Source organism: Chenopodium quinoa, unplaced genomic scaffold (genome assembly GCF_001683475.1).
Source record: "Chenopodium quinoa cultivar QQ74 unplaced genomic scaffold, ASM168347v1, whole genome shotgun sequence".
NCBI classification, from domain to species: Eukaryota; Viridiplantae; Streptophyta; class Magnoliopsida; order Caryophyllales; family Amaranthaceae; genus Chenopodium; species Chenopodium quinoa.
The window spans coordinates 3,584,931-3,600,508 of NW_018743503.1; the positions used below are offsets into that span (position 1 = coordinate 3,584,931).

The following is a 15,578-nucleotide window of genomic DNA, read 5'->3' on the forward strand; positions in this document are numbered from 1 at the left end:
GCTTCTGTTGTAGAGTCTGCAGTGGTGCTCTGCTTGGCATTCTTCCAGCTAAACGCTCCTCCATTCAGACAGAATATGTACCCCGACTGTGACTTGAAGTCATCTCTGTCAGTCTGGAAGCTAGCGTCGGTGTAACCTTCAACAACCAGTTCTTTGTGGCCTCCATACACCAGGAATATATCCTTATTCCTTTTCAGGTACTTAAGGATGTTCTTGGCCGCAGTCCAATGCGCCTCTCCTAGGTTTGATTGGTATCGACTCGTTGCACTCAGGGCATATGATACATCTGGCCTTGTACATATCATGGCATACATGATCGATCCGATTAGCGAAGCATATGGGATCTGATTCGTTCTTTCTTGCTCAACAGGTGTCTGTGGACACTGTTTCTTGCTGAGAGTTATGCCATGGGACATGGGTAAATGCCTTCTTTTGGCATTCTCCATGTTGAATCGAGCCAGTACCTTATCAATGTAAGTACTCTGGCTTAATCCAATCATCCTCTTAGATCTATCCCTGTAGATCTTGATGCCCAATATGTACTGTGCCTCTCCTAAGTCCTTCATTGAAAAGCACTTTCCCAACCAGCCTTTTACGGACTCCAACAATTTTGTGCTGTTTCCAATGAGCAGTATGTCATCGACATACAGGACTAGGAATGCAATATCACTCCCACTGACCTTCTTGTATACACAAGACTCATCTGGATTCTTGATAAAACCAAACTTGCTAATGGCTTCATCAAATCGCAGATTCCAACTTCTGCTGGCTTGCTTTAGTCCATAAATGGACTTCTTCAGCTTGCAAACCTCTCCAGCGTTGCCTGGATCGACAAAACCTTCTGGCTGTGTCATATACACAGTTTCTTCCAAAATTCCATTAAGGAAGGCGGTTTTGACATCCATTTTCCATATTTCATAATCGTAATATGCAGCAATCGCTAGGATGATCCGGACGGATTTTAGCATTGCAACTGGTGAAAAAGTTTCATCATAGTCAATCCCGTGGACTTGTTTATAACCTTTTGCCACCAGTCTAGCTTTGTATATTGATACATTTACATCCTTGTCTGTCTTCACTTTGAAGATCCATTTGCAACCAATGGGTGTATAACCCTCGGGAAAATTCACCAAGTCTCAGACTTGATTTTCAGACATGGAGTCCATCTCGGATTTCATGGCCTCTTGCCATTTTGCAGAGTCGGGGCTCGTCATAGCTTGCTTGTATGTCGCCGGCTCATCACCATCCATAATTAGGATGTCCTGATCATCGGTTAAGACGATACCGAGGTATCTGTCTAGTTGAGATCTTTGCCGTTGCGACCTACGTATGGTAATCGGTTGAGCATATACATTGTCTGTTTGATTCTGACCAATCTTCTTAGATGCTTCCAAAGTATCTAGATTGTCAGTTTTGTCAGGTTGACATTGTTGCTCGTCCTCTCGAACTTCGTCGAGTTTGATTTTCCTCCCACTTGTCATTTTGGAAAGGTGATCCTTCTCCAAAAAGACACCATCACGAGCAACAAAAACTTTGTTCTCGGATTTATTGTAGAAGTAATACCCTTTGGTTTCTTTTGGATATCCCACAAAGAAACACTTATCCGATTTGGGGTGAAGTTTGTCTGAAATTAATCGCTTGACATATGCTTCGCATCCCCAAATGTTGAGAAAAGACAACCTAGGAGGTTTCTTAGTCCATAATTCATATGGAGTCTTTTCAACAGCTTTTGACGGAGCTCTATTCAGTGTTAGTGCTGCAGTTTGTAGCGCATGTCCCCAAAAAGAGATAGGGAGTTCACTAAGACCCATCATTGATCGAACCATGTCTAACAAGGTTCGATTCCTCCGTTCGGACACTCCGTTCCATTGAGGAGTTTCGGGAGGTGTCAAATCTGAAAGAATGCCATTTTCTTTCAAGTGATCGTCGAATTCATGGCTCAAATATTCGCCACCTCGATCCGATCGAAGTGCTTTAATTTTCTTGCCAAGTTGATTTTCAACTTCTTTCTGAAATTCTATGAACTTTTCAAAGGATTCAGATTTATTCGACATTAAGTAGACATAGCCATATCTACTATAATCGTCGGTAAAAGTGATGAAATATCGGTAACCTTGTCTTGTGGGTGTGCTCATTGGTCCACATACATCCGTGTGTATTAGACCTAATATTCACTTGCCCTTTCTCCCAACTTAGAGAATGACAATGCCACAAGTAGGTTTGATTCGACTCGATGGTCTTAGCTAGTGGTATCAACTTTTGTCTAATCATATGTAAAACATGCAATTTAATTAAACATTAATTTGTAAGACAAATTTGAAACAACTATTGTCAAAGCCTTACACTTGAAATTCCTAGGTGTCCAACACCATGGATCATAGTATGTTCAAAAGGCATGATGAAAAACTAGAGTTAGTTTAATTACATGTCATAGACAAAACAGTTCATGCAAGCATGACCGAAAGACCATCTTCGTCGTCTTCTTGTCCATGCACCAACACTTGATAAGCTTCTCACTTGGTTCCTGAAAAGGCAACATTAAGTGAGTCATACTTGGTATCCAATACCTATGATAAGCTTAATACACAAGTGTTAAGGAAGATACCTGAGGCGGATGCTCCATTCCTCTCCTCCTCTTCCCGAAAGAGCTTGCATTCTCTCTTGAAGTGGCCTTGCCCGCCACAGTAGAAGCAACACATCTTAGCCTTAACCTTGAGATCCCTCCTTCTTGACGGTCTTTTGGTTGCCCCAAATGAGTTAGCCTGGTGAAGTAGCTCCACCACATTCTTCAAGGAATGTGTCTCCTTTGATTCAGAAATATATGCCTTTAGCGCATCATATCCTGAGTGGAGTGAAGTGAGCAAAATATGACCAGCCATTCCATCTTCTAGTGGTATTCCAGGAGTTCCATGTGCTTGAAGAGCTTAGTCAATCTTGCCACATGGGGTCGGAGGGGCATACCCGGTCTCAACTTAGTATTGCAAACTGTAGACCAAAGATGGTACCTCTCTTTCGCAAGACAAACTTGATCCGATGGCTTTACATTCATGTCCGTAAGTGACCTAGTCACTTCAAACAAGAGTCCATCATTGTTGCCGTTAAAACTCTTAGAGAATCTTACACCGACAACATCCCTTAGTCCTCCAAGGAACAAGTCCGGGAAAGAGAATGGAAGTTTTTCTTTCCATTCCTCCGGGATGGAGTTAGCCATGAGTTATGACTCTAATTTGTAGTCTTTCGGCCATGCACAATAAGTTTCGTCACTCAAGAGTTTCTTGGAACAGAGGGTTGGGAGGGAAGTATCTAGAACATACTCTTTGGAACAACTCTGGAGAGTTCTCCTGAGTTCTTCTTCCCACTCATCAAGGTTTGTTAAGTTAAACTTGATAGCTAACTTTTCGGGGAGTGTCGGGCACATTTGGTTGTTGTTTGAGTTACTTGCAGACATGATTTTACAATTGAAAGAATTTGAAGTGAAAAACCATTCATACATCAATAAGTTGAAATTTAAAACGTTCATGCATATATTCAATCTTATTGAATATTTTATCCACGCATTTAGAATTGTCCCTTATGGGCGAGAATAAAATGATTCCGAGATCCCAAAGATCAAGAAATGGTTAAGCATGCTTTAGCTTGTCTTAATCATTAAATATCTTAAGGTAATCAATCCAATTGCTAATAGCTCCAAGCTACACTCGGTTTGATAAAATGTCGCATCTAATGCATTCTTGACATTTTATCTCTTTTGCCACGACATCTAAGGACTCCTTACTGATATCGTTGAGCTTAACTAAGACAACTTGTATATCTAGTATGCCTTACGTTCCTAGGGAAGTAGTGATGCCTCGCTTTGGCGTAATCCATCACATACGCACATTAGTTCGGTAAGTGTTGTTCTTGGAACGACAAATTTTAGCTCAATATTATTAAGGGACCTAGGGTTTCTATGTTGGTTGATTTAAGTGAACTTAACTAATCGTCGCAACATAATAGAAATCCTAGACATGCATCTAGCAATCATATATAATAACAATATATATATAAGGCATAAAATTAGATGCATTTGGCAACTAGCATGACCCCTTGAAATCTTCAATTTCCATGGGTCTTCATCTTGGCTCGTCTTCGTCGAAACGCCGTCTTGAGACATCATGGCCAAAATAAAATAAAAGAAGCTATCTAGAACGACTAAGATTAATCTAATAGTACAAAAATACTTAACGGTTCGCAGACCGTATTTAGATTTACAAAAAAACATAACGGAACGCAGTTCGTATTTTCTATGCTAGTCGGGCCCCACTAGTCGCCATTTTCAAAGAACCTGTTTTGAAAACAATCTTCCATTCACCCATTCACTATTTGTGAAAGGCCCATGCAATTTTACGAATTACATAATTAAACACGCAAAACTAGTAACTAACTTAGGTGGTTAATCCAATTAACGCGCCTAATTAAAACTAGTCAAAGTGGTTTAATCCATTATTTCTAAACGCAAAAAGCTTACGCACATAATTAAGCTCCCACTGAATTCCGCATCTGTACTTAATTAATCCGATTAATTAAGTCGACATAACCCATAATTTGTCAAAATTTTGCAAAATCGAAAATCGAGGTTTTTAGCCTCGTTAAAATAATTACCAAAAATATTTTAAAGACGGGATAATGCAAAAATCATAGCTCAAACATTAAGCAAAACCACCCAACAAAACCCTTGGTGGGTGCGCACCATGGCTGCTAGGCAGCCCATGGCATGGCGCCATGGTGCGTGGGTGAGGCTTGCTGTGCTCAGCAAGCAGTGCTGCTAGCGCCAGCTGCCTGCTAGCATGCTGCGCATGCTTGCTAGCATGCTGGTGCCAGCGAGCATCTGTGCGCTGGGCTGGTGCTTGCTGCCCTGCTGCCTAGCAGCATCCCTCGCAAGTCAGCCCCAGCCACTGCCCACGTACATCAGCCCATGCCTCCCCGCCACACAAAAGCGCACATCAGCATCATGGCTCACCCTTGTGCGCACCATAGGCAGCCACATGTGGGCTACTAGGCAGCCCGGCTAGCCTTGGTGACACTTGGGTGTTTTGCCTTGATTTGTGTGCTATGACTCGGGATTTTAATCCCGATTTACGTGTGACATGAATTAATTCTAAATTACATTTTAGAATAAATTTAAGGAAAAATAAAATAAAATTAAATCTAACTTAAATAAAATTTATTTTATTGGTGCACAAGCCTAAATTATCCAAAATTTCAATTTTGAACAAAATTAGGTCTAACTTTATGCTTAAAATAATATGAGCTATGTCCAAAATTAATCTTGCTAATATGCAAATTAATAATGGATTTGACAAATGGGAGTTGGAAAAATAAATTAACCATCCAATGATAAAATTTTCCAAATTGCATACTTGTGTAAAAATACCAAGATTGCATCTTCCAATATGAAGATTAATCAAATTTTACTCACAAGTAATTGAACTTAATGGATTTTAATCAACCAAACATGAAAAAATCCAAACTTTGTTCAACATGGAATTTAGGGTTAGGGTTCCAATCATTTAAACCTTTAAAGATTAGAACTTTAACATTATTTGGGAACTTAAAATACAAAATCACAACAAGTTTTCACACTTTATTGCAATTTATTTGCAAAATTTGTGAAAAACAAGTTTATGTGAAAAATTGGTATATCAACTTAAGCACTAATAAAAAAAACTCCATTATTATGCTCAAGGATATTTTAAAACAAGTAGATTAGTGATGCAAATGTGCATTTAATCTAACCTTGTAATGCTGCATTAATCAAGGCTTAAAAAGAATTAAAATTTTCGTTGAAAAACGAAAAACCCCAGAAAAATTGGGTTTCTGGTTCGAATTTGGCTTCTGGAAAACCCTAAAAGGATTGAAACAGTTCCAGATTGTCGATTCCACCCAAAAATCACTATTTTTGAGCCAAAATCTTGGTTCGACAGCCAAATCGAAAATAAAATCGAGTTTTAAAATTAATTAAAACGAGCATCTAATCTAATTAGATGAACATGAACCTGAAAATTAAATTCTTTTAAAAACACCTTAATTAAAAATTAATTGCAAGAATTAAAAGGAGCGTGGCTCTGATACCGCTGTAGGGTTTCGTAGTGACCCGACACTACGCGGAAGGAAACCCACCAAGACCCGCCCCTTAATTAAAGCAATTAACAAGCATAATAAACTTAATCAAACAAGATTAAGAACACGAATTATACCTTTGACGCGTGCTTCGCTCCCAAAGAGCTCTTACTTCAAAATCCCGAAAAGACGAGATCTTCGACGGATCGTATCCTCGACCCGACCCGAGCATCCTAAGTCTTGAAGGTTAGTCAAGACCCGGACAAAATAACTATGAGTTTTACGAATCAAAGGTTTACTCTTTCTTAGAGTTGCCTTTTTTAATTCCACTCAAGGTTGTTCATTTCCCAATACCCAAGCTTGGTATTTATAGGGAAATGAACCCTTGAACTTCATTCCCCAACCAATGTGGGAGAATGAATAATTTTGCTAATTAATTTATTTCTAAAATAAATTAATAAAAAAATCTAATCACAATGCAATAAGTGTCAAAGGGAGAGAGAAGGTTAGGTGAGGACCATGGAGGGGTGGGGGGGGGACCATTGCCTTGCTCCCCAAGGCTTTCCCAAAGCCTTGGTCCCCACCCTCACAAAACCGCCTCACTTAAAAGGGGTGCTGGGCTGCTGCCAGCTAGCATGCCAGCTAGCTTGTGCCAGCCAGCCCAGCCGGCTTGCATGTGCCTGCCGAGCAGCCTCGCATTCCTGGTGCTAGGCTGTGCTAGGCGCTGGTGCTGCTGGCTGCCTAGCACTCCCTATCGCACGCAAATGCATCTCTCGCAGCATCTCCCTTGCATCCCATTGCTAGCACAACCAGCATGCGTGCTGCTAGCGAGCCACGCATGCTAGCCCCTTCCCTTGCACCATCCACGCAACACGCTACGCTTCATGCAACCCTCGCACACGCATCAGCCAGAACCTAGCACTTCTATGCTTGGTGCGAGGCACGCACACACGCACCAGCCCACACGCATCATTGCTGCTGCTGTGCGAGGCTGCGAGGCACACACGCACACACACGCAAGCCCCTGGCATTGCGATGGTGGTGTGTGTGGTGCCATGCCTTGCGATGGTGCCTGGCCTGGGATGCGTGCTGCGATAGCCTACCACATGCACCAAGGCACCCAGGCTAGGGCGCTGCTAGCTGCGATGGGCTTCCTGGTGCTTGTGGCACTTGCGATGGCTTGCCATGCGCACCCAGGCACCCAGGCTAGCACGCTGCTAGTTGCGATGGGTTGCCTGGGGCTTGTGGTGCTGTGCGATAGGCTTCCATGCGCATGCCTAGGCTGCGATAGTGCCTAGCACACACATGGTGCGCCTAGGCTTGTGATGAGCTAGCCTAGCTTAGCTATGGCTACGCTCATACTTGTTGCTTGTGATTTTGCGACGTTCGGTCTCGATGCCCTAGGCTCGATTTCCAACGTCTGTATTCGTAAAACTCTGCTGACTCATTAAATCCTTTCGGATTAATTCGTTGTCTCGGATCGGTGATTCGATTGGGTTCGACCCGAAGGGTTCAGTTAAGATTAAGCTGTAACATTAATTGCACATTGATATTACTGATCGGAAGCAGCCTCCACCTAGGAATTCCGATCACTTGATCTTACTGAAGAATTAGCTCTGTAATAATTCTGAAACCTCTATCGGAAGAATACACTTGTTGGAAGGACACCATTCCTTTCAATCTCCCACTTGTCCTTCCGGACAAGTGTGCATACAGTGTATAGCTCATTTCCTATGTCACTTAATGTTTCTTCGTGAACTATAAGGTAAGATTCTTTGTCATCCTTATTACGTTCAGGAGTGTTTCTCGATCTCCGAGTTCGACTGTTAATAAGCAGATGATTTCTAAAATCTATCTGAGCACGGCCATGCATTTTCACAGTCTCGCTCTTCGAGCGGCCTTGTAAACAACAAAACATTTTCCCTATTGTTAGTAGGGGGACAATCCCAGTCTTTTATTGTAAGTTCTTCTTACTAAGAGGACATAGTCTCTTGAGTGTTCCCGTTATGATCCCCAGTTACGGCAGACGTTTGGAAACATCAAAGAGTCTAGTACTCGAACAATAAAACTTCACAGTACTCATGGTCGGAGGAAACAAGTTACGATAGTCATAATGAGAAATGTACTTATGACAAAATTTAAATTTTCTTAAAGTACTCTCATAGGTCTTATCCAGTACAGTTCCAAACTGTACCTGTGCAAATGATTTATGACTGTCACGTCCTCGCAGCACAAGAAACGGTGTTGTAAATCATACTACACACTAATCTATGGCGGTCATCAATCGTCCATCTAACGGCCCACCTCCTCCTGCTTCACCTACTAGGACCTATCATAGGAGAGAGCAGGGCGGCGCATCCTCATCCTCCACCACTCCCCATATCCCTACCGACCGTGAGTCTATCATGGCCGAAATACAGGAGCTTAGGTTAGGCCAGCAGAACCTAGCCTCCCGTGTTCACACCCTAGAGACTGACCTACGCCAGTCTATGTATATCCTGTATATGACCGACATTGGTGGTACTAGCGGGGCGGCTGGTGGTGTTGATGATGATGGTGACGATGGAGGTGATGATGATGATGATGGTGCTGATGATGAGTTTTCTTGAGGACTCAGGTATTTCCTCCTTCCCACTTGTTGCAATGAGGACATTGCCGAGTGTAGCTTGGTGGAAGTTTGTGCATAGTAGTTCAGGTATGTTCTATGAGTTTTTATTTGTTTTGGTTTGTTTTCTTTTATGTGTTTTGGTGTGTGTTTGTTAATTTTTTTTTAGTTAGTTTTTAATTGCTTTGTTAGTATTTAGGTATTTAAAAAAAAAATTTGAAAAATTGTAAAAAAACTTGAAAAATACGAGAATCATGATAATTAATGGCCATTGAACTACTTCCCTGTGCCCCTACCCTTAATGATAAAAAGGTTTTGATTCAATGATGATTGAAAGACTTGCATTGTAGACTAAAAGATCATGATTTGACCTTGAATTTGTTGATCCCTAATAGGAGTCAAAGCTATTTAACCATGTATGATTTAGGAGCTTGACTGTGTTAACCGTGAGGCTTGAGCCTTATATATTCATTCTTGTGTGTGTTTAGTTCCTGGTGTAGCATTGCTCTTAGTTTTGACTTTAGACTCTCAGTAGTGTGTCGTAATGCATTGCATGTGCATGTTGAAATGACGAAGTCCATGTTCATTAGGTAGCCTTCAGACAAACTTAGAACATCCGTTCCCTTCTTGCTCACCCATGTTGCAGCTTGACTATATTTTTCATGAACTCCACAAAAATTACCCCTTGGCCCCAATTTAGTTACTTTTCCCAAGTCTAGCTTAGGGGAGCTACTTTATGCGGTATTTTTGTGTGATTTTGTTTCAAGTGGCAATTGATGTGAAACATTAGTAAAAAAAAAAAGAAAAAAAGGGGTGAGAAAAGGAGGAAATTAGCATGGAGGCTTGTTGAGAAATTTGAAAAAAAAGAGAAATCAAAGAGCAAAGAACAACAAGAAAAGAAAAAAATATTCAAAGGAAGTGTCTTTGTTTTTGAAAAGATTTTTGTTGGATTGAAAAGAAAAGAGAAAAAAAATAAAAGAAGCTTGAAGTTGAGAATGTAGGTGAAAGAGATGATGGGTGTGTTTTTATTGCGGTTTGGATATGTGTTTTGTTGGTTGAAAATTGGTAAATCGAGGTGTGACTCATTGCATTTTATAGTTCCCCGGTTAGACTATTATAGTTCACATTCCCCAAATTATTCTCCTACCCATTCTTATTCCCGGCCTACGTTACAAGCTTAGAAAAGTCCTTCCGATCTTCGTGCATAGCATTGTGTTCATATGAAACGAGTTTTGGTCAAATTGCTGGAGTATATGTTGCATTTCGAGTCGACATTGACTAGGTTGAGCGATATTATAACCCTCTAAACACGCAAGTGTTGTGAGATGGGGGGATTGCCTTATTGGTGGGGATGGTGAGAGATCGAGCTCATTCTTAGCTCGCCACATAAAAAGTGTGTTGAGTGACCACTGATGTGAGATACTCTAGTCATCAATTCTTGAAATATCCATGGTTGGTCTCGTTTGACGATTGATTAGGTGGATCGACGGATTAAGTAATTTGACTGGTTGACTAGGATGCATGCTTGTTGATTTCGATTTTTGAATCCATGTTTTGAATTTGGATTATGGGGTGAAGTATGTTGTTTGGTTGTTGATTATTGTTGATTGTCTTGCTTGAGGACAAGCAAGAATTTAGCTTGGGGGAATTTGATATACACGACTTACACATATGTTTTCCCCGACTTTTCAATACATTCTTGTATGGTTTGAGGCTCTTTAGAGCCATTTTCCGCTAACATTCTCTTCTCTAGTGTGTTCGGTGCATTTTTATAAGTTTTACAGGAACTTGGAGTTTTTCGGATAATTCGGACATGTTTGAAGCATTTTGGAGATGTTAGGGGACAAGGATGTATAATCGAGCTAAACACGAGCCAAGACTTAGAAGAACGAGCAAGCAAAAGAAGTTTTTATAATTGTGCCCGATCGGGCTAAGCATGCCCGGTCAGATCGGGCACAGTAGGGACTCCTGACTGATGCTGGAATTGAAGCAAAGAAGTTATCTTAAGGTTTTATGCCACGCACCCGATCGGGCAGGCCTCGCCCGGTTGGACCGGGCGCGTGGAGGCTGGAGGCGTTCAAGATTATGAAGATCAGCAAGGCAGCCAGGGTAGGCGTTGTGCCTCGCGCCCGATCGGATGCTACCCGCCCGGTTGGATCGGGCGCAGAGGAAGTTTAGAGAAGAAAGCAGCGCTGTTGTTTATACCATGTGCCCGATCGGGCAAGTCAATCCCGGTCAAACCGGGCACAGTTGTGCGTAACTCCGAATTCTAATTTTATTATTTTTAGGTCATTAAGGGTATAAATACCCAGTGTAATTTTCATTAGTGGATTATTGAGATTTTCCTTAAGTCCTCTTTCTCTCTCTAGAACTTTAGTTTTATTCCTTTTAGCAATTTAACTCTTAGGTTAGATTTGGGTATTGTTGATTAACAATTTGAGTAATTTCAATTGAAGCATCATTGGTATTCATCTCTATTCCTTTCTCTTTCAATTATTTATGCTTTTTCAATCATGTTTTCTATAATTATGATTGTTATTGCTTTTTTCAATACGTGTGAGTAGATTTCTTATTCCAAGATCTAGGGTAGCCCAATTATGATTGATGCATGAATTAATTCTTTAAATTCTCTAATAACCATTGTAATTGTCTATGCTAAATTGATTGTGATTATGCCAATGCTATATTAGAGATAATTAGTATTGTTATTATTCCATTGTTTCTATCACAACGAGAGTTGGATTTTAACGGAATTGAGTAAATTGATTTAGAGTTTGAAATTCATCACGAGAGTAGTTGAATTGATAATTGGGAAGTGAAGTAAAGTGTTTAATGTCTCTAATTTGCATGATACCATGAGAATAGGCTTGATTGTAGGTTAGGGAAGCCATTGATACCCGAGAGAGGTCCTTGGTATTGATTAGGGTTTACTTTTCCCCATGTTAATTGGAATTGTATGTTAGGGGTAGATATATAATTGCATCGATCGTAATTGTGGTGATACTTGATCTTGGATGTTTTAGTTTATTGATTTATTATATTCGTTTGATTTATTCTAAGTTTTCCGTACATTAGCTTTTAGTTTATTCCACCATTGTTTGATTCTTGCTTGGTAATTACTTGAGTCTAGATAATTTAGGTGAACCTTAGTATCTTGGGATTCGACCCTTACTTGCCCGACTACATAGTTAGGAGGAATAGTTAGGTTATTTTTTGTTAGGTACGCGACACGCCTATCAGCAAGAAGGGTACAAACGTTTCTAAACTCATCTGGAGGTCACCTAATGAACATGGCCTTCGTCATTCTCAGTGTGCACGTGCAATGTATCATGACACATTACTAAAAGTCTAGAGTTAAAACTAAGATCAACATCACACCAGGAACTAAACACACATGAATGAATAAATAAGGCTTAAGCCTCATGGTTAACACAGTCAAGCTCCAAACTCATATATACATGGTTAACAACATTGACTCCTACTAGGGATCAAACAATTCGAGATCAAATCATGATCTTTTAATCCACAATGCAAGTCTTTCAATCGAGATTAAATCAAAAACCTTTTTGGCATTAAGGATAGGGGCACAGGGAAGTAGTTCATTGGCCGTTCACTATCATGATTCTCGTATTTTTTTTTCATTTTTTTTCTGTACTACCAAAGCAATAAAAACCAAAGCAATAAATAGAGAACATATCGAGATAGATATACACAAGTCTCCCCCAAGCTACACTCGGCAATGGCCTCATTGCAACGTGTGGGAGTTGGAAAATTACCTCGGGGCGGTGATGACCTTTTTGTTAGTTTGTTTTCTAGACACTAACAAAACAGGAAAATAAAAATGTAAAAGGAAAAAAAAATAAAATAAAATAAAAAGGAATGGGTTGCCTCCTATTTAACGCTTGTTTAAGGTCTTAAGCTTGACCTTCTTTATTAGCTTAGCCTGGGTCACCACACAAAGAAGAAACTCCGCGATGTTACCCATAAAAATATCCGCCTCCAAATGACTCCTTCATTTTATATTTGACATGTTTTGTATCTGAACTTACTTTCATGTAGCTAAACACATCATTTGGTGGAATATTGTCCTCGTTTCTCACAAGATTTCTATCATATACACACTTATCAACCAAAGGGTTAGTAGCATCAATTCTTAAACAAGTACCACCATCAAATATAAAATTATGTTCATTAAGAGCTTAAACACTACTTGTATATCCTGGGCCCTAGTGGTCACTTGTCTTTTGGGAACATCTATTAGAGCTTGACTTGTGGCAAGGAATGGGTGACCAAATATAATCGGGATCTTATGGTCTTCTTTCATATCCATAACAACAAAATCAACAGGGAAAACAAGTTCACCAACCTTAACTAATACATCCTCAACAACACCCTTAGGGAGTCTAGTAGTCCTATCAGCCATTTGAAGAGAAATAGGGGAAGGTTTAAGTTTTTGCAAACCTAATTTTTCATATAATGAGTAAGGCATTAAATTTACACTAGCACCTAAATCACACAAGACCCTGTTAAAAAATATTTCGTTTATAATACAGGGAATAATAAAACTACCAGGATCATGCAGCTTAGGTGGTAGGCTATCACGTAAAAGAGTAGAGCATTTCTCATTTACTACTTCCTTATTATCATGTTGCTCTTTAATTTCCTTCACAAATTTTGCGAATTGAGGCATTTGAATTAAAAGATCAGAAAAAGGAATGGAAGCATGTACCTTTTTAAGAGTCTTACAATATTTCCTAAAATGTTTATCGAGCATAGCTTTTGACAACCTTTGCGGGAAGGGCATCGGTTCCTCATAGGCCGGTGGAGCAACATATTTGGGACTTTTTACATCCTTACACTTTTCATCTTTTCTTGACTCCACACTGCACACTTTCTCATCTATTTTCCTCGAAAATAATTCATCTCTTCTCAAGAAAACTGCATTGCATTGTTCCTTTTGGACTTTTGCTTGATCATGAAGAGTTGATAAATGACTCACTTGTTGTGAAAGTTGAGAAAGGTGAGTTTCTATCCTCTTATTTTGAGCAATAAGCATTTGAATCAAGCTTTCAAAGTGTTCATTTTGCTTTGCTTGTAGCTCAAATTGCTTTGTCATAAGCTCTTGCTGTCGAAGCTGGGAAGTAGTGAAAGTCTCCATAATGGAATCAAGATTGTATTTTGAAGTTTGCGGTGGTAGTTGTTGCTTTATGGGTTGGTGATTAAAGGATGCCCTTGCTTGAAAACTAGGTGGTGGTGACGGAGAATTCAATTGAGCTTGAGTGTTCATATAAAAGAAATCCGGATGATTTCTCCATCCTTGATTGTACGTGTTTGAATGAGGATCATACGGCCTTTTAGGATTAAAGGTGTAGAATGCATTGGCCTCCTCAATTGACATCTCACTGGAATTTTTGGGGCAATTAGGTGCAATGTGACCCTGCACATTACACATCTGACAGGTCTCCGGTGAGCTAGTAGATGTTCCGGCTTGGAGTCTGTCAAACTTGCTTGTCAATGCCTGCACAGAGCTAGTCAAAAGAGTTAGAGCATCAACATCTAATTTACCTCCCTTCTTCACACTATGTCGACCTCCTGGATGATAATTATCATTGGCTGCCATCTTCTCAATTAGCTCTTTGGCTTCAGTTGGGTTCTTAGTCATGAGAGAACCCCCGGATGCAGCATCAATGTATATGCGGAACTCAAGGGTCAGACCATTGTAGAATGTTTGGATCAACATCCACTCTGGGATACCGTGATGAGGGCATTGTCTCTGTAAGCGCTTGAATCTTCTCCATGCCTCATATAAAGACTCATCATCAGATTCACGAAAGGTAGCTAGCTCGTTCCTTAACCTTGCAGTCTTCTCTTGCCCTAAAAATATTTCTAAGAAAGCTTTGGCAAGCTTATCCCATGTATCAAAGGAACCTATACCTTCGTTTCGTAACCATTCCTTTGCTCTATCCCGGAGTGAAAAAGGGAACAAACGAAGTCTGATAGCATCATTAGTAACACCGTTGAGCTTTATGGTGTCACACTTCTCCAAGAAACTGTCTATGTGACTAACAGGGCATTCATGAGGTGTGCCTGCAAATGAGTCATTGGAGATGAACTGTATGAATTGAGGTTTTAATTCAAAGTTCTGAGCGGTAATAGGTGGTCTGACAATGTTGGATAGGAGCCCGGTTGCGGTATCAGGTATGCTGTACTCCAATAAAGATTTGATTCTTTCAGTCATTTTACTTGTATTTTGATATCCCCTTCTTCTAATTCTTCGTCTCCTTCAAGTAGCTTCGATTTCAGAGTCAAAAGGTGTTAAGCTTTATAAACCTGAACATCGAGTTTGCATGCAACATAGAACTAAAAAGAGGAGATCAAAAATACAAGGGGCAATAGCCGAAGCAACAAATCGAAAGCTTAGTAAAAACGAATCACAAATAATCAGAAAGAAACTCGTTAGTCCCCGGCAACGGCGCCAAAATTTGATAGGCGTGTCGCGTAACTAACAAAAATAAACCAAACGAGACCACTACTATGTAGACGAGCAAGTAAGGATCGAATCCCAAGAGACTAAGGTTCACCTAATTAAATAGACTCAAGTAATCACTAAGCAAGTAACAAATAAATGGTGATGAAATTCTAAGAACGAATAATTAAAGGACTCAATTAATCTAAAGAATGTGATAAATCAATGAACTAAAGCATTCAAGATCAAGCATTACCACGAATATAATCAATGAATAAATAAATCTACCCCCAATAACAATTCAATCGACAAGAGGAAAAGCATTCCATAATCAATACCAAAGGTCTCTCCCGAGTTATCAATGGCTTCCCAAATCAACTATCAAGCCTATTTCCATGGAATTAAGCA

The 15,578-nt window shown here is 40.1% G+C and overlaps 1 protein-coding gene across 1 annotated transcript; it reads right to left on the bottom strand.

The window, feature by feature from the left end:
* Positions 1–12,857: 12,857 nt before the first annotated feature.
* LOC110739491 lies at positions 12,858–14,942 on the bottom strand. The gene has a single exon (XM_021919934.1). It carries the CDS (start codon positions 14,940–14,942, stop codon positions 12,858–12,860), a length of 2,085 nt encoding a protein of 694 aa, XP_021775626.1.
* Between the last annotated feature and the right edge of the window lie 636 nt (positions 14,943–15,578).

Coding starts and splice junctions, on each gene's coding strand:
- LOC110739491 (XM_021919934.1), bottom strand. CDS start 14,942: ATGACTGAAAGAATCAAATCTTTATTGGAGTACAGCATACCTGATACC.